Below are 26402 nucleotides of genomic sequence, written 5' to 3'. Positions count from 1 at the left end.
GGGTTATCTAGCTGGAACTAAGAAGAGGATAGTATTAAACACACATAATTGGAGGATTTGTTCAGAGAGAGGTAGTCATGGAAACCAAGTGCAGGAGGGAAGCTGCTCTTCAAACATCTTGATTCTATATCCTTTCTACAAAAGAAAGGCAGGAGTTTTCTTGGGCACAGGGTTACAGCAGGACAAGAATGAGGACATGAAAATGTCTGCTCCCAAATCAATGTGGAAGTGTAGAAGGCTCTGATGATGCCCTGGGAAGCATTTTAGTACTTATTCCAACCTTGAAGACTCCCCTTGCCAGATTCCCAAATGACAGTCTTTGTCTCCAGACACCCCAAAAAACTATAGCTGGTAGAGAAGGCCCAACAATGAAGATGTGTTGGTTTTGGGTTCTCCGGGTTCACACAAAGACTATGAAAGATCTGCTGCAATAACTCCCATGCTTACTCTCACACTGTTATCAGATGGTGGGTTTAGTCATTATCACCCTACTTTTAAACAACAGTAGGATGGAAATGACACATGCATGACTGAAAACACTATACAGAACCCACAGTGTCCATGTGCATCTAGCATTTGCGTATATGTTTGCAGAGTACTCACCTGATGTATCTGTGTGACTAGGTCACCTCTCTGACCCTTCGCCATCAAATGTCTGCTAAAGGCATATGATTTCAGGACCCACCTCCCTTGCCCTGCCCTTCCCTGCAGCCCTTACCCACTTGTTTCCTAGGAGCAGCAGCATGACACAAGGTAATTCGGTAAATAGAGGATTGAGTGAGAGTAACAGGTGCTGGTCTCTGGCAGCCTGGCCAAGGGGAACTCTTTATTTATTCAAATGTCAGCAATAGGTCAAGAACTGAGATAGAATCTGCAGCTGCTCCCAAAAGCCCACTCAGCCTAGAACTGCCTACAGTAGCACGTCAAGCCCTCAGGAAGTTCCGGAAAACAGCAATTTATACCAAGGTACAGTGCAGACCAGCAAAAAATGGGATCTCAAAAAAGTACCCAGGAAATGGCTAACCTCTAAGGATCCCTAATGGCCTGGCTGCCTAGCTCAGCAAGGGGCTAGTTGCTTAAACAGTAACAGTTGCAAGAAAAGATGAGCCCAGGGTGAAAATGCTGTATTATTCTATGAAATATAGATATATGTTATGGGGTAACCAAATTGACTATAAGAGGCCACAGATGATAAGATATACAAAGCACTTTAATTTCCCAGTTTATAGGGATCCTGTAAGACAGAATAAGACAAAAATAATTTTTTTAAGACAAAGCAAGATGAATCCCACTGGGAATTAGTGGTACTGCCAAAGAAAAACCCATAGTGTCTATGTTGTTTCCAAGTTGAAAGTAAACTGTAAAAACTCCTTAAAAACGAGAAGCTGCCGAAACCGGTTTGGCTCAGTGGATAGAGCGTCGGCCTGCGGACTGAAAGGTCCCAGGTTCGATTCCGGTCAAGGGCATGTACCTGGGTTGCGGGCACTTCCCCAGTGCTGCTGATCGGTGTTTCTCTCTCATCGATGTTTCTAACTCTCTATCTCTCTCCCTTCCTCTCTGTAAAAAAAATCAATAAAATATATTTTTAAAAAAAACGAGAAGCTAATTTTGTCCCTTTGGTTAATAATTTGTACCCTTCTGGCCACAAAAAGTCAAAGCAGTTCCCAAAACTACTTCTTGCAAAGCTAGTAAATTACATTGACCTAGGTCAGCATATTATAGGGGAGCACCTGTCCTGGAAAGGTACCCAAAAAGCCACTATACCTGGCTTTTAAATTAAGACATTGAGATTCCCAATGGGATCAGAAAAAAAAGCACACCAAGAATTAAGAGTCTAAATTCTTAAATCATTAGCCAACACCACAGTGGTTCAAAGCTGGAAGGGACCTTAGATGAAGACACAAGGATCCAGAAAGATAAGGGACTCGGCTAACATCTGAGGAAGAACTTAGGCAATATTTCACTGCATAAAAGGCCCCCATCAGGCTCAAGCAACTTGAAGAAGGCAAGGCTGACAGGCACATTCTCAAGATGATACCTAGTATAAAGGATTTCCAGGAACAAGCAGCCACTTTGTTCCCTCCCCTGAAGAAGGTAGAGATTGGGCAACAGGCAGCATGACCAATGTTCAGAATACCCCAAGAATCTTCCAAAATGGGAGAAATATGTGGGGAACAATCGAGAGGTAAACTTTGGAAACAGATCAACAAGAGATTGACAGAAGCCCAAGTTGTATCTATCACTGGTATGATTTGTGAACCCATAGCTGCCTAACTCGGCCCAACACCAAGACTGTATGTAGTAAGTACAATGGCTACACATGGCATAGCTCCCAGAAATCTCTGACCCATGTCTGGTTTAGTTAAATGAATGGAATATGCCTTGAAGATGGGTGTTATACTTCAGACATGTTTATTTAAGTCCTTAATTTGGCTTCCATGAAGGTTATGAGGTTAAGCATCACTAAGTATTAAATGTACTTAATCCTAGATAGATGACAAATATAAAGAGAAATAGTCCTTTATACTTGAGGAGCATACATTTCTTGTTGAAGGAGTGAACGACTCATACATGCATATGACTTTTAGAAAACATTTCAAAGACAAAATGAAATCAATACATGATTATTCTATATAAGAATAATGTGTATATAAGAACAGGAAGTCCCCGAGTAAGGGAAAGATCCTTGATAAGGAGGTTCCCTTTTTAACAGTAGATATGATCATCATGATATCCTCAGACCTCAGCAAAAAATTCAATGCTGAAGTAGGTAAAAAAAATATATACCAAGTTTAGGCATGAAATTTGCAAAAACTGGTAAACTCCAATTCAGTGATGAGAGCTCAGAAAAGTCTAATTCTCATTATAGTTTCATAATGACAGTACCATAGTTGGTCTCACAAAATTCAACTGCTTCTGAGGAGATAAAAATATGACTCAGAAAAACAGACCTAGTTTCTTTGCTAGGTTTGAATGCATAATTTCAATGGCCAAACTTCTCATGATTTTTTTACCCTGAGCCAAAGTTCTTCATTGACTTCAATTGTCTAGATTCCCAAGTTGCTTAGATTTTTATACATATGTACACATTTAAACTATTTTATATGTCATAATGATACTGCAAATGGGGAGAAAAAAAAGTAACTGCCCTTGGTACCCCACCCTTATTTAACCATTTAGCTTTTTATTCTGTTTGGCCACCTAACCAGTGCCTTCTGGAAAATAGAATGCCCATCAGATTTGTATCCCAGAATAAGCTGGACAGGCTAACAGAGAACCTACTTCAATCTTGCAAGGGAAAAGGAACTAATAAATACCACATGTTAAACAGAAAATAAACTACATAGGCAACATTCTTGAATATGATCAGATCGTATGTGGCAGAAAAGTTTACATAAAAGCAGTGCTGCTTCTCTTACCCAGTAAGTAAAAAGAGCCACTGTTACTAGCAAGCTATACAAAGCCAAGACTCCAACAACCACCACCAGTGCCCAAAATGGCTTCGAAGATTCAGGAGTTCGGTGAGCTGGACAATGATGATTCTCTGAAAAATAGAATAGAGTGCATTAAATGACATGGGAGTGGCACTTGAGTACATTTCCTTCCTTCTGAACATTACGGAAGAATGTGAGAGGGACCAAAAATATGCAAAATATCACAAGCTTAGAATGTGCAGACTTCCTCTTTGGTCTATTCTCTTTGGGATTTATCCAATCCCACTACTCATCAGGACCTAGTTTTCATGGCTACAGTTGAAAACCATTCCTTTAAAGTGGTACATTCGTAGAGTTGCATGTTACCTTTCACATGGATAATGGTTCCATTGCTCTTCTCATTGTCTATGTAAGGAGGAGGATACATGACTTCTATTTTGCAGAAGTAAATATCCGTTTGGTTAACAAACAAGTTCCAGAGGTAGAATGTCACTGTTTCGTTGCCCAATTTCCCATCACAGTGGAATCCTGTTTTTGAGCGAAACTCAAGCTGATGGGAGTAGTTGCCATTCACAACACAGACTTCCACAGCACTATCTGCTCCCTTATAAAGGGATGCCCGGAACTCCTTTGAAAAGAGGTTGTAGGTATACTTGCAGCTAAGGTTGACAGCATTGTTGTACACCACAAGCATGGGTGATTGCTTCACCAAAATCTTGTTTTCTGGAGGAGGAAAAATAATTTGTTTAGAACAGGGTATAGAGACTTTTTTCTGAAATCAAAGTAAAGCAATTAACAAAATAAACAGATCTCCTACATGCATCTTGGGAAGGTATCACACCCTGAGCTAGACAAGACATGTTAGGCAAACTACTGGAGTATATAGATGCTACGGAGTATAGTAACATTGTTTTTCTTCCCTTCCTCTCCCTTCAATTCCTCCTTCTCTCTGTGGGTGCCAGGAGAAGGAAACCAAACTGGGTAACCATCTAGGGTTTCTCTCCAGCCTTACTCAGTTTCCCTGACCAAGTCCTCCTTTTTAAAAATTTCTGCAAAGGAATCCTAGTCTCATCTTTTTTCTTACATCAGCTCTCAGAGTCAGATCAGGAAGAATTTGAATGCCCATTACAACAGAATCCAAATAATTAGTAACAGAAACACAATTCCTGGAGGGCTCAGTAAACAGAAATACAAATGCCTAACCCAAACTTCCTGTAAAGGAGGGAGATGCTGACATTTCTTGTTGGGGTTGATTCATCCAATCAGAACCTGCCCAATGATTTCGTCTAAGTACACTAAGAAAAAGGCCAAGCAAAACAAAGCCACACAAAAGACAAGTTGGATTTTTCTGTGGAGACAGCTTGAACTTTTTGATTCTTTACATGTGTACTTTTTAGTGCTCTTAGGGAGTATTTGTTGAATGAATAATAAATGAAGCTAAACTTATTGTTGAGACACACATTTTGAATAAGGATTTAATGAGATGGCTGTTAGGCTTAGCTGCGGATAATGATACAGCCAGATCACCATCTTTCCCTTATTGGTTATTTAATGAGATCCTACTATTTTCACAGCAGTATACAAAGAAATGTAACATGTGGTCCTTGCTCTCAAGAGGCTTGAAAACTAGGGATCTTGAGAAAATACAAATCAAAAGCTGAATGAATTGAAGCATATAAAACGAGGTGTTCAAAATGTAGAACCTGCTGTATTTTGAAAGTATAAATAAAATAAACATAAATGAAAAGATTGAAGACTGATGGTTCATTGAGCGCATTCATTTACCCTAAGAGATATCATTATCTGTAACTTAAAAACTAGCAAACGCATAAGCTGGAATTAAATAATTTTGTGGCACTATCATGAGTGAGTACTTAGAATTCAAGTGGTCTCATTGTCATTATATTAATGGCCATTATCTTAGCAAAGCTTGTGGAAATATAGTTAATTTACAAAAAAAAATCGTTGAAAGCAATTAATTCCTGCAACTTTTTAGTTCAATTTTACAGACATAATACTTTCAAATAAGCAATATTCTCAGGGAGTTGTAGTTTAACTGATCTTGATAATATAGAAAATGGACAATAACATTCTAGTATTTTCAAAATGGTGTTTTAAAAGATATAGTTGACCCTGGAACACTATGGGTTTGAACTATGCAGGTCCACTTATATGCTGTTTATATGCTGAGTTTTTAGATAAATACTGTAAATGTATTTTCCCTTCCTTATGGAATCTATAGGGTTCTCTATATACAATATCATGTCATCTGCAAATAATAGCAGTTTTACTTCTTCCTTTCCAGTTTGGATCCCTTTTATTCTTTTTGTCTAATTGCTGGCCTCATAACATAAGCTTGGGAGTTTTCCCTCCTCCTGAATTGTTTGGAATAGTTTGAGAAGGATAGGTGTTAGTGCTTCGAATGTTTGGTAAAATTCATCTGTGAAAACATCCAGTCCAGGACTGATGTGTGTTGGGAGATTTTTGATGACTGCTTCAATTTCATTAGTTGTAATCTTTCTATTCAGATTTTCTGATTCTTCCTGATTCAGTTTTAGAAGATTGTTTTGTGTGTGTGTGTGTGTGTGTGTGTGTGTGTGTGTGTGTGTGTGTTTGAGGAATTTACCCATTTCATCCAGATTGTCCAATTTGTTGACATATACTAGTAGCTGTTTGTAATCTTTTCTTAGAAATCTTTGTATTACTTTTATGTCAGTGTTACTTCTCTATCATTTCTTATTTTATTTACTTGGGTCCTCTGTCTTTTTTTCTTGATGAGTCATGTTAGAAGTTTATCAGTCTTTTTTATCTTTTCAAAGAACCAGTTCTTGGTTCCATTGATCTTTTCTTCCTTTCTTTCTTTCTTCCTTCCTTTCTTTCTTTCTTTCTTTCTTTCTTTCTCTCTCTTTCTTTCTTTCTTTCTTTCTTTCTTTCTTTCTTTCTTTTCTTTCTTTCTTTCTTTCTTTCTTTCTTTCTTTCTTTCTTTCTTTCTTTCTCTTTCCTCTATTTCATTTATTTCTACTGTGATCTTTATTATTCCCTTTCTTCTACTCCCTTTGGGCTTTGTTTATTGCTCTTTTTTCTAGTTCCTTTAAATTAAAGTTAAATTGTTTATTTGAGATTTTTCTTGTTTCTTGAGGTAGGCTTGCAATGCTATGAATTTCCCTCTTAGGACTGCTTTTGCTGTGTCCCAATGATTTGGGGATTCTTGTATTCTCATTTGTTTCAAGGTATCTTCCTTGATATCATTATTAATCCATTCATTGTTTAGTGACATGTTATTTAGCCTCCATTTTTTGTTGCTCTGATTGTGTATTTTCAGCTAGCTGTCTTCCATATTACTGATTTGATCTCCTGCTTCATCCAACCTACTGTTTATTCCGTCTAGTGTGTTCTTCATTTCAGATCTTGCATTCTTCATTTCTGGCTGGTTCTTTTTTTATGGTTTCTCTGTCCTTTTTATGCTTTCTATCTCTTTTTGAAGTTCTCAGCAAGTTTCTTGAGCATCCTCATAACCATTTTTTTGAACTATATATCTGATAAATTGCTTGTTCATTTCATTTAGCTCTTTTTTCTGAAGATTTCTACTATTCTTTTATTTGGGGCACGTTTCTTTGTCTCCCCATTTTGATATTCCCTCTTGTGAGTCTACCTAGGTCAGACCTACTAGGTTAAAAGAGAAACATTGTCAACCCATCTATTGTATTTGCTTATGGTGTCAAAAAATTGCCTTGACTGACATTTCTATAACTGAATTGACAAGTTGTTTTGATGATGAATTTAGTGCTTTGCTTTTCAAAGTCTTTCCTTCAGCTAAACCAGCTAAAGGTGCGGAGACAGGAAGCAGTAACCTCAAACCTCTTTCCCTCACAACTCCTCCTTGACAACAGACAACATGAGAGTAGATTGGAGGTAAGACGGTACTTATCTGCTGCTTATGAGCAAGGCATAGAGAGCTAAAAGATTTCTCACAGATAATCTGTGAATCTTGTGCTATAATTGACTTCTGGAAAATTGAAAGTTGCTTGTGCTTCCATGAGAATGGAGTGGAAGAGAAAGCTTGATTACAACAAAAACCTTCCCCTTTATGCCTATTATAAGTAGGTCAATTACTATATTACTAACCAAATCAGCCCTCTGCACAGGTGGAGTGGATAACCATCTGTAAGGTGTTGCTCAAAGTACCAGAGAAAGAACCTTGACCCTGAAAGGATCTGCATGTTGATTTAAGTTAGTAATTATAGCCCTAGGCAGTTTTGCTCAGTGGATAGAGCATTGGCCCTCAGACTGAAGGATCCTGAGAACAGTTCCAGACAAGGGCACATACCTCAATTACAGGTTCAATTCCTGGTCCTGGTCAGGGTGTGTGCAGAAGACAACCAATCAATGTGTCTCTCTCACATCAATGTTTCTCTCTTTCTCCCTCTCTCTTTGTTTCTCCCCCTCCCTTCCACTCTCTCTAAAAGTCAATGGAAAAAATATCCTGGGAATTACAAAAAAATTAGTAATTAAATAGGGCTACAAAGTATTTTCTCCTATTTTATCTCATATGAACTCCATATTAACATGTGAAGTAAATCAGCAAGTTATTCATCTTTATGACCATTTTATATGTGGATAAACTGAATTCAGTGAAGTCAATGACTTTCCCAATGTTATAGGACAAGTAAGTGACCCTTAAGACTTGGCTAATACCTCATGACTTCTAATCTACTGTTATTTTCTCTCTGCCAGGTTGCATCAAAACTTCAACACAATTTCAGTGATTGATTTTAGATCCTCTAAAAGTTGGGCTTGATATAATTGGAAGGTACAACATATCTAAATTGAGAGCTAGGAAGAAGAATACCATTGAGTGGGGGAGTAAATGGAGTGGGAAAAGACAGGACCAAGATAAATTCCATTTTCTCCACCATTTTGCTGGAGCCCCATCCTGCAAAAAGTACTAAGCTGTAGGAAAGCTGGAGGTGATCTATGCCAATCCCTTGTTTTCTAGGGAAGGTAACGGAAAACAAATTAAGTAAATAACTCTCTAAGCAAGGTCACACAAATGGTGGAAGAGCTAAGGTTTTATTTATTTGTTTGTTTGTTTAAAAATGATTCTAGGGGCAATGTTTTGAAACATGAATGAATAGAAAACCAGCTTTGTGAATTCAGCAAAATTGACTTAATTTCTTGGTCATCTTTAGAAAAAGTATGTCTCCAAACAGTCTGTGCCTCTAATGCACATACAGAAAACATGTTGCTTACCATTGCAAAGACTTCCTGAAGGGCATAGATGGATCCCAGATAAGGCCTACAGATAATATGGTCACATGAAATGCCTCTCTTATAAATTATTTCAGATCCACAAGCAATAATTATACGATGGCAGCTCTTCCATTTCAGCTTGCCCAAGTGTACAAAAGGGTTTGAACATGAACATTTGTCAATAATAAAGTCCCTTTTCAGTCTAAACCTCATTTGGGGAAATCCTTAACTTCAGTCTCTGTGAATTGCATTTATTTGTCATGTTTAAGTTCCATATTTCATATTTCCTTTTCTTTATCATAGCACCATAGAGGAATAAAATACCACATGGAGGCTCATGAACCAGAGAGTAGAGTAGGTAGCACTCAGTACCTAAATCTGTATTGGGAAGTTAAAGACACAGTAGAAAATATACAGTAGATATTTAGTTAGCAATCTGACTTCCCTTCAGAACCTCTTAAGAACTTTTTTGGGTTCCATTTCAGCACATCTGAGTTTCTTTTGCAGTTTAAAAATTAGGTTGGAAAATCCTAATCACTTTTATTCCATTTTTAAGTTCTGATTGTACAGAATTCAACGTGTTAGGCAGGAAACGAAGAAAATGAAAGCTTTCTGTTTTCAACCATTTTGCCCTATGATATTTGTGATTATTTTGTGAAGGTAACACTGGTTTCCCTAGCACAGAAGGACACCTCCCTCCCAACCACAGAGCTGGTGAAGTTACCATAACTTCCCTCCGAGTATATTTCCTGCACAGGCCCAGGATACCCTTCAACATGTGACCATCTGACCACTTTCTCCTTCTCAGTCCTATCTAAGCCATTAATTCTTAAGAGAGAAAAAATTATCAAAACGATCAATAGGTACTTTCTGAAAATAAATTTTGATGTGTCAGAAAATTGTTCTTTGGCATTCTAACTCTTACCGTGACAAAGTCCTGCATTCATTCAGCAAATAAATAATGGGACCTAATGTACTAGGTTCTTGGGAGATGGGAAGACGTAAGAAACACAGCCTTTTCCTGCTAGGAGAAATTCTAAGGCAGGTGCACAATTAGCTACACTCCAAAGCCATGTATGGTGCATGAGTCCCATAGAGATTCACTGACAGTCACACGAAAGAGGCCTTGTTGCCAGCTGACATGATTCTGGAGGCTTTGAGTAGACTGGGCTTTAGCTGGATATGAAGTCTGGGTCAAATCTAGACAGGCTAAAATGAAGGAAAGAACTTTTAGTGTAAGGGTTTACTGGAGACTAGCAGAGCATCCCGTTTACTTAACAAGGAAGGAAGTGAGGATGGATGAGCCTTTAATGTCAAGAAAAGGCAAGTGGATTTTACTAGAAAGGCAATAGGAGACATTAAAGACATCTGAGTTCAGAACGGAGTGGTAAATGCTACTTTGGGACGTTAGCACATTAGGGCAGAATGTAATGATTTGGAGCAAGGCTAGAGTGGAGGCAGAGACCCATTGGGGCTGCTGCAATAGTGTTAATGTGAGCTCACGGGGTCTGAACTGGGGGTGGCAGCTGGGATAGAAAGGATGGACAAGTCATTGGTGCTCAGTAATGCTTGGTGATGGTGGACAGGAATCAAAAATGATTGTATAGTTTTCTACATAAATGTCCTGATAGTTATTCAGCTAATAGATAAAAAGAAATCCCATGGGTATCAAAGGACTTCCTATATTAATATATTATTTTCTAAATGTGTATTTTAACCAGTAACCATATTTGGGAAATATGTTTTTCTCTTGAGTCACATCATTCTGAGCCCTCATTTAAAGTAACTCTAAAAAAGATGAGAGTACATATATCCTGTCTGTCTCATTCTCCTTAAATCTTCTATTTCCAAAAAACCTGCTCAGGACCACCTTGGCACATACCGAATCTTCTAGAAGTTTGAAAACAATTGATGTGTTGAAAATCAACATTACATAACAAAATGGGGGAGAGAGAGTGCAAAGACAATATGTCCCTTAAACTCTTGCAGTCATTTCAAAGCATATTAGTATCTCAGATCCTGGTTTGCAATCTCTCCAGGAGATTTCAGAAATGGCTGGCTTGCAATTCTTCGTATTTCTCTATCAGATCATAAGAGCATCTACAAAGTGGGAGGCTGGTTGAGTTACCTTGATAGAGCTGATAAAAGCCAAAGTTTTTATTCCACTAAAGCAGCATTTTTAAGCCAGAAATATACCTGTGATGTCTTCAAGTCCAACCCCTTCATATATCAGATGAGAAAACAAAGGCCTAGAAAAGCTGTGCCTCAGTGTGACAGACTTAAAACTCCCAGTCACATCCTCCTACCTTGAAAGATCAGTAGCTTTGACTTTTGAGCTTGAAAAAAAAAAAAAAGAAGGTGAAAAGAATAAAAGACATAGCGGTTCCAAAGCCAAGGGCAAGCAGCCACATCTTTGTTCCAAAAAAACACATAGAGATGCTGAGAGTAACTTTCCTGACTAGAAAAGAGAGCCCTGCCCCTGATGGTGGGCAGGGTTGGGCTGAACCTTGTGTGTTATCTCATCCATGAGCCAAGGCCACGGCCAGCTACAATGTGCATTTTTGAAGGCTTAAGCAAATTCAAGTACGCATGGGCTTCAAAGTCAAGGTCTGTATTATCCCAGTGGCCCTTGCAGATATATAAGTTTAACACGAAGACCTGTTCTGAGAGAATTATACAGTCTTTAACATTAGGTTTGCCAGTACAAAATTGCTCATCTCCCCTAGCTTCATCCTCACACATCTCTGTCCCTATAAATCTCCTTTCTTCCTCCCCATTTTTCTTAGATATTGGTCCTCCTCTGGCTAATCCCTCATGCTCCAAATCATCCCCCTCTTCATCTTCTAGAGAAAACTGCCTCCATCCTCCTTTTTTTCTTCTACCTCCTCCTTTCTTCCCTAACAGCTCCCTTTCCCCTCTAACTTGCAACAGTACACACACACACACACACTCACTCACACTCAAGACCAACATTTAGTTCCTTCCACATGTCAAACATAATAGTCACTTCATTTGCAGATATTTATTAAATACCCACTATGTACAAAATACAGTGGTAAACATTATAGCTGATAAACGTTCCTAATTGTTTTCACTTTAGTAATTTCCTGCCCTTTTTTTTAACCCTTTAAAAGTCTTATCTCCCTTCCCCACCACTCTGCCTAAACTCAAAAGTCCCAACTCCCCTCCTTTGAGCCAAACCACTGGCCTTCCCAAGTTATTATTCACTTCTCCTTTCCTTAGCCAATTAATGCTATTAACTACTGTGGGGTTTTTTAACTCTTTCCCCCTTTGACTTTAATACTTCACTAGCCTTATTCCCCTGGCCTCTTCAAACACATTCTTGGTCTCCTTCACTAGCCCACCATTCTCTTCAGCTGACTCCTAACCAGACTATTTTTCTAGTTACCCAGTTCCCATATCTTCAGCTTTGTACTGGACATTTTTCTGACACCTCAAGCTTTTTACTTCAAACTGAATTTGTCTAAAGTTAAACACTATTTTTCTCCAAAACTCAGTTTCACAACCCCTTGGTTTCAGGTGGAGATACCACCATTCCTCTGTTAAGCCAAAAACCCTGACATTACTCTTGACCCTCCCTCTCTTTTGCCTTCATCCCAAACTAGGCTCTAAGTCCTGAAGCTTCTACTTTCAGAACATCTCTCATAAATAATCACTTCTTTCTAATCCCACCTTCGGCACCCAAATTCTAACCTACTACCCTCTTCTTGGTAAAATGACAGTGTTATGATATAATCTCCTGGACATTTGTCTCTACAACCATACCTATTCTAGACCGTCCTACTTCCAAAACCTTTCAGCTTCTTCACAATGCCTTGAAAACTGTAAACTTCTATTATCAATATTCAATTCTTTGTTTGACCTGATTCTACCCTACCTTTCCAAGTCTTCCAACATTCAGACTGTCCATTGGTTCCAAAACATAAAACAATATTCCTTGTTTAATGTCTTTATTTGTATTGTGGCTCCTTCCTGAGGCAACAGAGCATTGGTGAGACATGAACCCTGGAGAAAGAGTGTCTGGATTTATTCATTAGCTGTGTGACCATAGGCAAGTTGCTGTACTACTCTGTGCCTCAGTTTCCCCATCTATAAGATGGAGATAATTATAGAAACTGCCTTATAGGATTTAGGGGAAAGTAAATGATTTTATACAGAAAAAGTCAGGTAGAACAGTACCTGGCACATTATGAGCGCAAAATAAATGTTAACAGCATCCATTTACATCCTATCTTTCTTTAAAATCCAGCTCAATTCCCAACCCTTCATAAAGGCTTACTATTCTATGTTAATCTTACTAAAGTGTTTCGATTCCTGGTCAGGGCACATGCCTGGGTCACAGGGTCACTCCCCAGTAGGGGGCTTACAGGAGGCAGCTGATCAATGATTCTCTCTCATTATTGATGTTTCTGTCTCTCTCTCCCTCTCCCTTCCTCTCTCTGATATCAATTTTTAAAAAAAGAAAGACAGAGAGAGAGAGAAAGAAAGAGAGAGAGAGGAGGAAGGAAGGAAGGAAGGAAGGAAGGAAGGAAGGAAGGAAGGAAGGAAGGAAGGGAGGGAAGGAAGGAAGGAGAAAAGATTGGATAAGTAAGATGGGTCCACCCTAAAAGCATTCAAAAATGCCAGGAAACATTGCAATGTCATCTTTCTATAAGCATCTTCTAGGAACCATCAGCACAACTTCCTTTCCTATACATTGAGAGCTGTCTGAGTTCCCTCCCATCTCTAAATATCTGTGGTTAAATTCTACCAATTCAATGGATTCTTCTGCTTATAACCATTTCTTACAAAATAAATAATGTAAACAGAGTATCATGATGGTAGTCCTTAATGGGGGGGGGGGGGGGGGCGGAATTTTAGAAAGATTTCACAATTCCCATTTTTACTTCCTTGAAGCTGAAAGTGGGTTTTTGTATCTGTCACAGAACCTAGAATAGCCCATAGAAGATGTTAATAAATACCTGAATGAGCATATGAATAAAGGCCTGTGTTACCAAAGCATCAGAAGAAGCAAGCACTTTAGAAAACAGGAATCCAGTACTTTCAAGACCTGCCATTTACAAACACCCTATTTAGTCCCCCAAGGAGCCTCATAGTTGAAAGAAACAGTCTCCTCATGTGTGCCCACTCTCAACCACACTTCATGCGATAGAGTCTATGGCTCAGAAATGGAACCCTCCTAGACCCACCTTCCTAAAGCTGATTTTAAACTATGGATCTTGATTATTAGTAGTGCTCAATGTCAAGGAAAGTCCTCAGGTCACGTGGAAGTTGCAAACACAGCCACAGCGACATTCTAACACTTCACCACGAGTCAAGTATCCCTCCGCAATGAAAAGCACAGCCTGTTATCTTCTCGATAAGAAAAAAAAAAAAGTCAAACTCAAACACCCACCTAAGTTCATAGCAAGGAAATCTATGTCATTGTTAAAATGTAAGACATTTCAATAATTCAGATTCTTTTTTTTAAATATTTTATTGATTTTTTACAGAGTGGAAGGGAGAGAGATAGAGAGTCAGAAACATCGATCAGCTGCCTCCTGCACATCTCCTACTGGGGATGTGCCCGCAACCCAGGTACATGCCCTTGACCGGAATCGAACCTGGGACCTTTCAGTCCGCAGGCCGATGCTCTATCCATGGAGCCAAACCAGTTTCAGCAGTAATTCAGATTCTTATGTGAATGAGTGGGTGATGAATAGAAGTTACTGCTGTGATCAATACATTACACTGCAGATGGTGAGCCAACGAAGTGACCCCGACACTGTAGAAAGGGGCTCAGCATTAGATCAGAGGTCAAGTGAACAGTGAATGAGTAACTCTGATGACACCATCAGGAACCATTAACCTGGTTTCCCTGGCAGCCAGAGTCCCCAAGATAACGAAGATGATGACGAATGAAAAGGATGAGAGTCATGATGATGCAGAGATAAAGTTGCAGCTCGAAGTTATGTAAGAAATTCTCCACCATGGTACAGGCTCTCTTCCAGCAATGAAAACATAAACACAGCTAAGCTACATGGTGACACACACAGACTAAATTAAAATGCCTATGAAATTAGGATTGAAATACTGAGGCCAAAGAAGTCTCGAGTCTCTTTTTCACACCCTGTAAAGGAGTGACTGAGTAGCAGTTGATCCCATTCAGCACATCTTTCTTCTATAGTCATCAAAATGAGAGTAACGGGCAAGAAGTTAGACACCTACTTCCCACTTCTCAGTTGGGCCTGGGCTACCTTCCCTCCAGCTTCAGAAACCAATGCTCATGCAATGATTCTCAGACTGAAAGCTCTGGGTACATTTTTTGATGACAACGCCATGTCATTGGCCAAAGGAGTCAAAGAAATCAGCATAAAAGAGACATACACTGGCAGGTGCGAACAGGAATGCCGCCTGGGCCAGGGCAAGCCAAGTGGTGGGGACGACAGATGGCAATAATGGCCACAGCAGGAGGTGGCAGCGGGCCAGGGGACAGCGGTGGGCCTGGACATTTATCAATGGAAGCACAGGGACCCAGCTAGCAAGTTTTGGGAGATCCCAGAGACAGTATGAATTGGATGTACTAGTGCAGATCTGGCTGGGCAAGCACTACAAGAAAGTATGTTCATGCGGATGCACCTACTAATAAAATGCTGGCTAGGCTGCGGTGCAGCTTCTTCACTTCAAGGAAGATGCCTTTAGGAAGTGTGTCACCAACCCGGCCTTTACCAAACTCCTGGCAAAATGTTTTCTGGATTTCAAAGCTGGAGGCACCTTGCGTCACATTCTTGTGACTGCTTACACACATAAAAATGAACAGGGATAGTAGAGGCTTGATCTACAGAATCCATCCCAAATGGATCATAACCTTGAGATGTTTATGAACACTGAAAAGACATTGGTACAGCCCTAGCCAGTTTGGCTCAATGAATAAAGCATTGGCCTGCAGACTAAAGGGGCCCAGGTTCGATTCCGGCCTAGGGCACATGCCAGGGTTGCAGGCTCAATCCCCCTCAGGAGGCAGCCAATCAATGATTCTCTCTCATAATTGATGTTTCTATCTCTCTCTCTCCCTTCCTCTCTGAAATCAATAAAAAATATATACATATTAAAAAAAGACATTGGTGCTGAGCAATTGTCTGACCAGACCCAACATCTACATAATTCTAGAAATTGATCTGAGGTTGGCTAACAAATTGAAAGATATCATCAAATGACATCAGGGGACATTTACTGATGAGAAGTCTAAGCTTCCCACCACATTTATCCATATCCTTCCTCACAAGAAGATGAAGAGTGGTTGAGACCCATGATGAGAAAAGACAAGCAGGTATTAGTACATTAGGGGTTTTATCTGGACAGCTATGATACTTGGGTCCATAGTAATTATGTTAATGTAGAAAATGAAGATCTACCAATTCCAGAAGATCCATGGAAGGTTCATGCAAAATGGATTTGAGACACTAATGTTTTCAATGAATGGATGAATGAGAAGGATCATGAGGTGGACAGAACACAAAGCCCATGAGTTTTTGACAGCAAATTTCAATGAAGAGTGAAAAGCCAGTCAGAAGTCCAGAGAGAAGGGATAGAAAGGCCTTAGCTAATGCTCTGAAGAGGCAACATTCACCTTCCTCTCCACCTCCCACACCCACAGACTCACGGAAGAAAAGTGGAAAGAAAGGCCAAGCTAATCTTTATGGGAAATGCAGATATCAAAAAGAGGAAGATAACCAAGAAGATCTTACCAAGGATATGAAAGACCCACTACCTGTACCCAACATAGAGGAAGTGGTACTTCCAAAAAAAATGTAGTCCAAAGAAAAATAGTGAAAATACACCTGTGAATGAGGCACTTAGCTGACCTGGATAAGAATGAAAAAAACAGTCACAACGGGAGGAAAGGAAGATGAAGATCCCTTCAAAGGTGATCAGAGTCATACAATTGACTTTGGTAAAGATAATGAGACAGAGAAGACCAATCACATTACTATTCCTAGCTATGGTCGTGGTTTGGTTATAACTGCATTCACCTTGAACAACATGCTCTTCCTGAGTTTTTCATTGGAAAAAACAAATCCAAGACTCCAGAGATATATTTGGCATATCAAAATTTTATGATTGACAGATATTGCCTAAACCCCCAAGAATATTTGACCATGTTGGAGGAACTTGACTGGAGATGTGTGTGCTGTGATGAGGGTTCATGTCTTTCTAGAGCAGTGGGGGGTTTGTTAATCACCCAGTGGATCCAGAAATTCAACCCATGGCAATGGGACGTCCCTCCTACTCCTCATTTCAGTGTACTGATTGATACACCCTCTGGGCTTGTGCCTCCACATCTTCAATCATCTCAGGTCCTGAGAAGAACAAGGAAAAACCAGCTGATTTGCAGAACTGTGGTCTCCATACTGACATTTACTCATGCCGGAAGAGAGTGGACTGAGCAGGAGACTGGCTACTCCTGGAGGCCCTGGAGATGTACAGGGATGGTTGGAACAGTGTCAGAACATGTTGGAAGTCATACTCAGGATGAATGCATCCTCCACTTTTTGAGGCTTTCCACTGAGGACCCATCCCTTGAGGATTCAGATGCTTCCCTTGGGCCCCTGGCCTACCAGCCTGTCCCCTTTTGTCAGTCAGGAAACCGAGTCATGAGCACTGCTGCCTTTTTGGTATCTGGGGTGGACCCTCTGTGTGGCATCTGCTGCAACAAAAACATCTTTACAGGAGTTTTCGTGAATCAGGGACAAGGTACCCCAGGAATTGGCTGAAGTTCCTATCAAGGAAGTACAAGCAGTAGCTGGATCCCACCTATGGCTGGAGAGCAGCTGCATCTCAGGCATGGGCCTGATGAGCCAGCAGAACTTGAAGGAGATCAAGAGGGGAAAGTGGGAATAGATCCTGATGGTCAGCAGCCGGAAAAGGCAGAAACAGAGGGGAAAATGAAAAGGATGACGGTGAGAAAGCACAAGACCTAGACAACGAAAAATACCCAGAAGGAGGAGAATAGGGAAGTTAGCGGGGAAACCAAATCCCAGGAAAAGGAGGCCGAGAACAAGGAACTTGGTGCCACTCCTCAAGAAAGAGAAAGTGACATTGGGAGCAACAGAGCAGAGCGTAACATTTCTGAAGGAAACGTAGCCACAGCCACAGCAGCTGCTCTGGCCGCGGCTGCCACCAAAGCCAAGCACCTGGCTGCCTGGAAGAGAAAGATCAAGGTCGCTCTCCTGGTTGAGACACGGGTGACGAAACTGGAGATCACACTTCGGCATGGTGAGGGGCCGGAAATGACTGTGGACAGAAGGAGGCTTAGAACAGCTCAGTCCTGCTTACTGAACGCCAGGACTTCCACGTGGAGCAGCTGAAAGCAGCATGGGCAGAACCCTTCACGTGCACACTAGCACTCCAGGGGGCCTGGCCCGGCCCCGCGGGGAGCAGCAGGGCACCCCGACATGATGCCTCGCCAGCAGTGCCCCCCCACCCCCACCCTCTGATGCAGCAGCGGATGCCGCCGCCCCACCCACCCCAGCCACATCACACCAGGCCCAGGTTCCATGGTGCCTGGGCAGCCCCTGCCAAGCCACATGATTCCCATCATTGCAGCCAACATGCACCCCCGCCCTCGGGGAGTGGCCCTGTCATCCCCAGCTGGGGTGGGGATGACAACTTATGTTCCTCAGCTTCCTTGGGTCTCTTTCAGGATTTTCTTCTCACAGCCCCAAGCAGGAGTCCCCTCTCCCATCTCTCCCTTCCTCATGCCACCATTCTCCATGCTCTGACACCCCTGCGTTAGGTCCTCAGCCAACACTCAGGGGAAGTCTGGGTGACAGGGTGCCCTGGTCATCCTAAAAGTAACCCGTTTTCCCTGCCCTGGTGTGGGCATTCTGTCTTTACTATTCTTGCTCTCCTGGAGTGTTTTGCTTTGTCTTATGCCTCTGTAAATAATGTTTTATAATCATTATCTCTTTTTTTGTCATTGCTTTAAAGGAGAGCATCCAAAATGAATAGGAACCAAAACATGCTGGTGGGCAGGGAGGGTAGCCAGCGGGGACAAACCGTAAGGCATTGTAAGTGACCTTATGTCTGCTTATCTGAGTTAAGAATTGTGCTGATGGTGAAATTTCGTGAGGATTTTGCCACACGGAGATGCGCCAAAATTCAAAACGATGGGGGAAAGGGACTCCATTGATTTTTCTCCCTCGTGAGGACTATGAGGGCCTCCGCCCTGCCTAGCAGATTACACCCCTTTAGTGCCTGGGAGGGGGAAGCACAGGCGTAGCACAGATGGCTCCCTCCCAGGCCCACAGGTTCTGCTTTCTCTGCAGATGGTCTGTTGGATGGGGGTGGGCGTTTCTGTGTTTCTGAAGGCAAGCTTTGAGGTGAGCTTTGAGGGCCTGTGGGGAGGCATTCCTTGGTTCCTGGGACTAGTCAGGAATGATTTAGGGGCCAAGGGCCATGGCCACCCAACGAATCTACTCCAGTATTCACTGCTTGTATGAATTCTTTTTCTCCCTCTTAAAGGAAAAAAAAAAGTGAGTAGATAGTGCTGAACATTTTAGCTCATAGATCTTGGTTAAGATGGCTGGGTGCTCCCCACGCTACCTCTGGCAGTAGCCAGGTGAGTATGCACTGCATGCAGGAAATACTGGGAGGGGTATAGTCACACATAATAAAAGCTGAAAAAATAGTCATATGGAACTTGTATGCTCATGAGCATAGAGTAAAGACCTTAAGAAGGAGGACAGTCTATGTCTAAAGAAAGAGAGACAGTGAGATCTCCTACCTACCCTTAGTAAAGGTTTGAATGTGAGAGCTTCAAAGTTAGGATCACAGATTCATTTCTATTTCTAGTCTGTCTGTGAAAATGACTCATTCTATTTCCTGACATTGATATATCGATATTAATTTTACAGTCCTTGCCGTAAAGGTCCTTTCTGGGTGGTTGCCTTTGAAAAACATAAAAAGTAGTACCTTATTGTAGGGAATGGTGGTAGAGTAAAGGACAATTCTTTTTTTTTTTTTTTTTTTTAATCTTTATTGTTCAGATTATTACATTTGTTCCTCTTTTTTCCCCCCATAACTCCCCTCCTTCCAGCTCCCACCCCACCCTCCACCCTCACTCCCCACCCACTGTGTTCATCCATAGGTGCATGATTTTTGTCCAGTCACTTCCTGCATCTCCCACACCCCTTTTCCCCCCAAGAATAGTCAGTCCATTCCCTTTCTATGTCCCTGATTCTATTATAATCACCAGTTCATTCTGTACATCAGGTTATTTATTCACTTGATTCTTAGATTCATTTGTTGATAGATGCATATTTGTTGTTCATAATTTGTATCTTTACCTTTTTTAAAAGACAATTCTTAAGCAAGTTCTATACTTTGGAAATGTCCATCAAATTTACTTGAAAAGACAAAAACACCCAATCAATTTCTGAACAGTCGGGAAAACTGGCTACAGTGTATTGAATGTCATGTAGATTCAGCAATTTGCTGGTTACATCGCATTTTTGATGTTCCTCTTTTTACCTTTCTTTCCCACGTCCAGCCTCAGAGCAGCCCTTTTTTTGTGAGGTGGCTTACTCCCTTTCGTGTACAGCTACCTCAGAGGGGTCATTTGCTGAACTAAAAATAAAGTTTTTAATTACCTTGCTTTGCTGATCATTGAGACGATTAAATACCATCTTTCTGCCTTCCTGGCTCGCTCAGAAAAAGACATGCTAATGGAAATGCAACAGCACTGGAGGAACCAATCCTGCTCAAACTGCCATTTTGATGGTTTATTTGCTAAGATTAAATGACAATAAATGCTCTCATGGAGAAAATAAGTGGTGTCGTCCTGATTTTGTCTTCAGAGTGAATAACTAGCTTGCTGAAAAATAGCCAATATTGGCTGCACATCTGCGAACAATATGCACACTTCTTCCATCGTCAGTCCCAAGTCAGGCCCCTTTCCACGGCCTACCGTTCTGAGCTGGACTCATATTCCAAAGCCCAGAGAAATCCTGTGATGGATCTCAACGGTACAATTACCCAAATCTTGTAGAAAACATGTAACTTGAGCAAAGGAATTGTCTAAGTTAAGGCTTCCTCACACTTTCTAGGTCATATTTCTTTAATTTGGCCATAAAGATCTTTCTAGAGCAGCGGTTCTCAACCTGTGGGTCGCGATCCCTTTGGCGGTAGAATGATCCTTTCACAGGGGTCGCCTAAGACCATCCTGCATATCAGATATTTACATTACGATTCATAACAGTAGCAACATTACAGTTATGAAGTAGCAACGAAAATAATTTTATGGTTGGGTCACAACATGAGGAACTGTATTTAAAGGGCCAGAAGGTTGAGAACCACTGTTCTAGAGTGTCATTAAAATCATGAAGAATTAGGGTAGGTTTAACCTTCCTAGAATAAGTATTTTAAACTACACTGTGAGCCAATGCATTAGGATTATTAAATTCATGGGTCGGGGGCGGGGGGGGGGAACTGTTCTTCTGTATTTTAAACACACACATACATTCAACACAGACATACCAGTAGCCTCTCACAATCCTAAGGAGGACAATTACACTCTGACCAGAGAATGATCTTGCTCCTTCCTCTTATAGGGTAAATACAGAGAAACAGAGAGCGCATGGAAGGGTTGGCACCACTGATGTGAATGGACTATACACTTGTGCATGTTGTCATTGTGTTTTCTCAAACGTTTTTTCATTGGAAGAAGCATTTCAGAAGTGCCCTCTCTACCCCAAACCCTTTCCTACTTCACTGGCTGACCACTCAGCAGCAAACCTGAAAAGTTATTAGGAGGGTGATTTGGTGTTTGAAAAGCAGATGTATTTTAAAGTTGAAAAAAACAAAGGTTTTGCGTGTGTGAACCCTCTGGCTGCCATTTTAGCTCCCCCCTTTTAGCAGATGTTCTAAAGGAAAAATATGAAGCTTTGAGTCGTGCAAAAAAATACCTTCAAAGGACAGTGAACGAACTGATGGCAGATGGCTGTCCACAAGGCACTCAGCAAAGTGCTTTGTGTACAACCACCCATTTGTTTTCTGCCAATTCTTTGCTGTCTAACAAACTAAGGCATTTTAAATATTATTGTAAAATAAATTTTAAAGATCCCTTTAAAATAGAGTTTAAAGACCTTTTTAAAAATAAATGTAATACTTTTTAAATGAATTTAATAGCTCTAAATGCTTGGTCCTAGACACTGGGGCAAAGCCTGTCTCATCACCAGCTTGTGTTTCGTTATATGAACACCTTTTATAAATACACACAATTTGTAAGTGTCCTCACTGGCACATCAAACAATGAAACAGATGGGCATATATGTAACTATTGTACTTATGCAGGTTGGGAAATTATACCCTTTGGAGCACGTGCACGTGATATTTAAGAACAACAAATAATGCGGTCTTCTCACACCAAAATAAATGAAATAGAAAATTGAAGGTACCGGGTTTTCAATGTATCTTCAAGGGAAAGAAATAACTCTATTTAAACATCCCATCAACCCCTGTCAGTCCAATTTTTGAGCCACACAGGACCCTTTTCCAACTCTAAGACCAAGCTGAACAAACACCTCACCCTAGCCCACCAAAGCAACAAGTTCCTTCTGTTTGGAATTGTGATTTTTCTAAAGATGATTGAACCTTGGGTGTGTCTGCAGCTATAAAATTATAACCCACATCATGTGAGGTGGGATAGCATAATGGTCAAGAGCATAGATAAGCTCTAGCATCAAACCCTGGTTCCAACAACTAGTACCTGCATACCCTTGGGCAAATTAGCATTCCTACCCCTCCATCCCTTCATCTGAAACAGGGTTTGTAATAGTGTTTGGTGTATCATCCTCCTTGTCCTCATCACTGGGACCCTAAGGGATTTTAATCTAAGAAAATGGATTCCAGCCCCTCATAAAAACAAAACCAAAAAACCTAATTTATTAGCATCTGTAGTGTGCCCGTTTATGTAATGATTCCAAATTCATTTTGGCACTCCTGCAATTCTGGTAGACATAGTAATTACAAGTAACACTTACCGTGCCAGCCAAGCACTAACTACACTGAGCATTTTACATGGATCATTTCATTTTATCCTCACAATGACCTTGAGATGAGGTTATTATCACCGTCGTTCCACGCATAAGGAAACTGAGGTTAAACACTAGCCTCAGCTTTCTTAGCTAGTGAGAAATGGGTCTGTGACATGAATGCAGGCAGTCTAATTCCAGAGCATTCAGAACAAAACTGCTATTCGTAGTTTTCTTAAATTAAAAAATATATATATGACATTTTCAAATAATAGCTAAATAAATTTTATTTCATTCCAAAAAGATGTTCATTAAAATATCATAATACAGTCTGAGAACCAGTGAGCTTCTAAATAGCAGATTGCCATTTTATAGCAAAACTACACTTCAAATACTCAAATTTCACGGGTAAAACTCAGAGAAGGAAAGAAATCAAAATCGTTTACCTGCTACTTGAATTGATGGGAAGAAGTTGAGAGCCAGGAGCAGCCTGAGGATCATTGTGCTAATGGTGGGTCCGAGCTGCAGCCCCTCCTCCTGGAGGAGCCCTAAGTGTGAGGTGGGTTGAGGACGCACTTGCCAAGGCCTGTGAGTCTCCGTCATCTGTGGCCACCCCCAACTTAACTTCGCTGGGGCACCTGATCAAACCACATGTCCTCAAACTTCAAGGCATTGTTTCACACAGGATATACCATTGTTTTGATGACTTTAGACTTTTCTTTTAAAGGCATCCTTTTCTTGTTACTGAAAAAGATTGCCAGTCACTCTCTGATGGGCTCATGAGAATTATTCTCCATAGTCTGGGGTCACAGCTGGGGAAAACTGGTGCGTGGAATCCAGCAGGAATGTAAGGGTAGACAAACAAGGCATTCTAAAGAACGGATAAAGCCTCTCACAGAGGAGAGATGGGGATAGACGTATTGTTAGAGTTAAATAACAACAATAAGAATTACACTGAGGATTTGGGAAAATTCAGACCAGTGTTGAAAGGAGTCATTAATATTAGGACTTGAACTTGTGTGTTAGACATAGGTAGCCCTTTGGAGAACTTAACACAAGCACCTTTTGTTTACACCAAGCTCACTTCTAGGAACTTTGAGAGGCACACCCTCCTTGCAACCTCACAGCCCACTGAGAAGAGGAGGTTCCCTAAGCAAAGGGAGAGTCAAATAACATTACAAGTCCTGAGGGGGACAGTAAAGTGACCAAAAGCCCTTTGGTATCAAATGCTCTCTATGTCCCTCAAAGAATCACTCAATGTTAAGTGAGAGGCAGGAAGGGAGGCTCCAGAGCAGGCTCCCCAAGGCCGGCCCCTCGCCCCCAGCCCTCTCCCTCAGCCATGCCTTCTGCATTTGAATCTTTCCACTGGTGTGGCCCACTCTGCTTCCTCGTCTGGCTCCTGACTCAGGCTCTTGTACTTGCTGGCTTTCTCAAAACCTTCCCAGTCATTTTTTCTGTTTTCCTGGTCATCTAAGTTTGATATAATTACCCTAGGTTTTGGGTTGTATATGGAAGGGTTTTGTTGTTGGTGGTGTTTTTTTTAAGATAATTTGTACTGCTTTCTATTCTGACTAAAAGTAAGACATATTTCATATAGACAATTTAGAAAAAAATTACATTTACCTTTTGAAATGTAAAAAATAATCACTAAAACTAAAATCTCCCATAATCTTACCACCCTGATATGCTTTTAATTTTCTGGTCCATTGTCTTCCATGTGTTTTTCTATTAAGATTTTTACATATTTGAAGTCATGTTTTATTTAGAGTTTTCAACAGATATATGCTCTTATCTGTTATATCTGGAACATTTTCCCATGACATATAAGTATTCTTTATCAACACCATTTGTAATTGATGAATAATACGCTATCTTATAATCATATCATAAATTGTTTAAGCATCCTCTAGTATTGTTACCAATTTTTGCTACTTTAAAATGCTACTGTGAACATCCTTGATGACCTAGCTCTAAGTCCCACCCTCCTCACCTGTTGAATGACAGATAAAAAGTTTCCCTCCTGATAGACCTCCTTTGTCCACATTTTAATTTTCTCACCAACACAGTCTTTGTGACCCGCCCATACTGACACATTTTTCTGCCCTTTGGAGCAACATGTCCTTGAAAATGATTCATTTACACTTCTGAACTAAAGGGAAATAATGAAGTTAAAGCCCCCAGTCCTGGAGGAGATTCACTTCTAGTTTGACCCAGTATTCCTGGCTCTGACCCTCTCCCCAGTTAGGGGGGCCTATAGCTTACCCAGGGCCCTGATATCTTTCCAGGAACCATTTCAAGGAGGCCTGCTGACCTTCTCTAAAAGGTTACCCCTATTCTGGAGCTACCAGACCACCCAGATCTAGAAAAAGAGGCTCTGAAATTCATCATAGAGATTGAGAATATGTACAGGAGAAACAAAGACTTCCCGAATTTCCCTCTGACTAGTAACAAAAAGCTAAGAAGAAAATGAATAAGTATTGTTGAGCATATGAAAGATAACTGTATAACATCAAGCTAATATTATGTATATGTTAATGCTTGGTTGAATCAAACTCAGCTGGAAAGAAACAGTGCAATTATCTGGTCTAACTCCTTATTTTGCAGAGGAGGATGCTGAAGCCCACAGAGGTTAGCTAATTTATAGAAACTCACAAAATAATAAATAACTATATTTGATTTTATAACTTGACTAACCTTATTTGGTTTTCATTCATTAGAGTGAAAGGAAATACAAACGTTGGCAGTTGCCTTCTTTTTTATAAACATGTATGCACTAAAGAAGCAAATCATTTCATTAGGGTCCTTTCACATTTGCTCTTGAAATGCAATGGCATTCACATGTACTGAGAAGTGGAAATGATAGAGATGAAATAAAGGACATTAAAGCCATCAATGCAGAGATTTCTGAGTCTCTACTGCGTTTCCCATAATAAAAGTAGCTAGCATTTGTGTAGCAAGCACAACACATGCCTGATCTCATTTAATACTCACACAACCTGTAAGGAACATGCTACTATTATCCCCACTTTACAGATGAGAAAATGACTCTGAGAGAGTTGAGCAGTCTCCGGAAGCAGTGGAGTCAGCATTAGAATCTAGATCTTTCTAACTTGAACTGCTATGCCCTAATCACAGCACTATACTGCCTCCTTACTGTCAAGCCTCTCCAGTATTGTAAACTCCTTCGGGGCAAAAGAATAAGAAACGTGCATTATCTTTCTCTTGCAAGGCATCTGACATCTAGCCTGTGTGACTGGAGTGTGAGAGGGAAAGGGGTTGGCCCCAAGATGCCGTGAAGACATAATCAAACTATGTTCCATAAAAATGCACCTGGATATTTCTGGAGAAATGCCGGAATTTTTGAAATTCACACATGATTTTGAAATTCAAGGACATGTGCATTGTGATGAAACAAATGACCGTAATCAATCAAGAAGTATAATGAAGTCCCAATTACATGACTTGTCAGAGAAAAAATATAGTACAAATGACCAAATTCTCTGAGCTTTTTGAACATCATAGGAATTACACTTGGGATTAAGAAACTTAAAAAGAAAAAATCTTGGGGCATGTAAAATTGTGATATAATATTGTAATATTGTGGCCTTGATCCATGGCTCCTGGCAAGAGCTCCTAAAACCTCTGTAAGTTCCTAATTAATAAAGGTTTTAGGAGCATTTTGTTT

General features: G+C 40.6%; 1 protein-coding gene and 1 pseudogene across 2 annotated transcripts in view; one reads left to right on the top strand and one right to left on the bottom strand.

Moving 5' to 3' along the window:
* Positions 1 to 23291, bottom strand: part of CD28 (CD28 molecule) — a 28652-nt gene extending 5361 nt beyond the window's left edge. Inside the window, exons 1-3 of one of the 2 annotated variants that reach the window (XM_070421934.1) lie at positions 23164 to 23291; positions 3801 to 4157; positions 3420 to 3544 (exon numbers count right to left, since the gene is read on the bottom strand). In XM_070421934.1, coding sequence (XP_070278035.1) covers positions 3420 to 3544; positions 3801 to 4157; positions 23164 to 23218 — 537 coding nt within the window. In that variant the 5' untranslated portion in view covers positions 23219 to 23291. Of the gene's footprint in view, positions 1 to 3419; positions 3545 to 3800; positions 4158 to 7761; positions 7786 to 23163 lie in introns of those variants that run through there. The other variant, XM_070421935.1, reaches the window with a different exon arrangement.
* LOC139015410 (SWI/SNF complex subunit SMARCC1 pseudogene) lies at positions 14593 to 18466 on the top strand (annotated as a pseudogene).
* Positions 23292 to 26402: the final 3111 nt, after the last annotated feature.

The sequence above is a fragment of the Myotis yumanensis genome, unplaced genomic scaffold, assembly GCF_028538775.1.
Source record: "Myotis yumanensis isolate MYYU_CA2020_CCGP unplaced genomic scaffold, mMyoYum1.0.hap1 SCAF_8, whole genome shotgun sequence".
In the NCBI taxonomy this organism is placed as follows: domain Eukaryota; kingdom Metazoa; phylum Chordata; class Mammalia; order Chiroptera; family Vespertilionidae; genus Myotis; species Myotis yumanensis.
The sequence above is the reverse complement of the archived record's forward strand: the minus strand, read 5'-3'. Positions and strand labels throughout refer to the sequence as shown.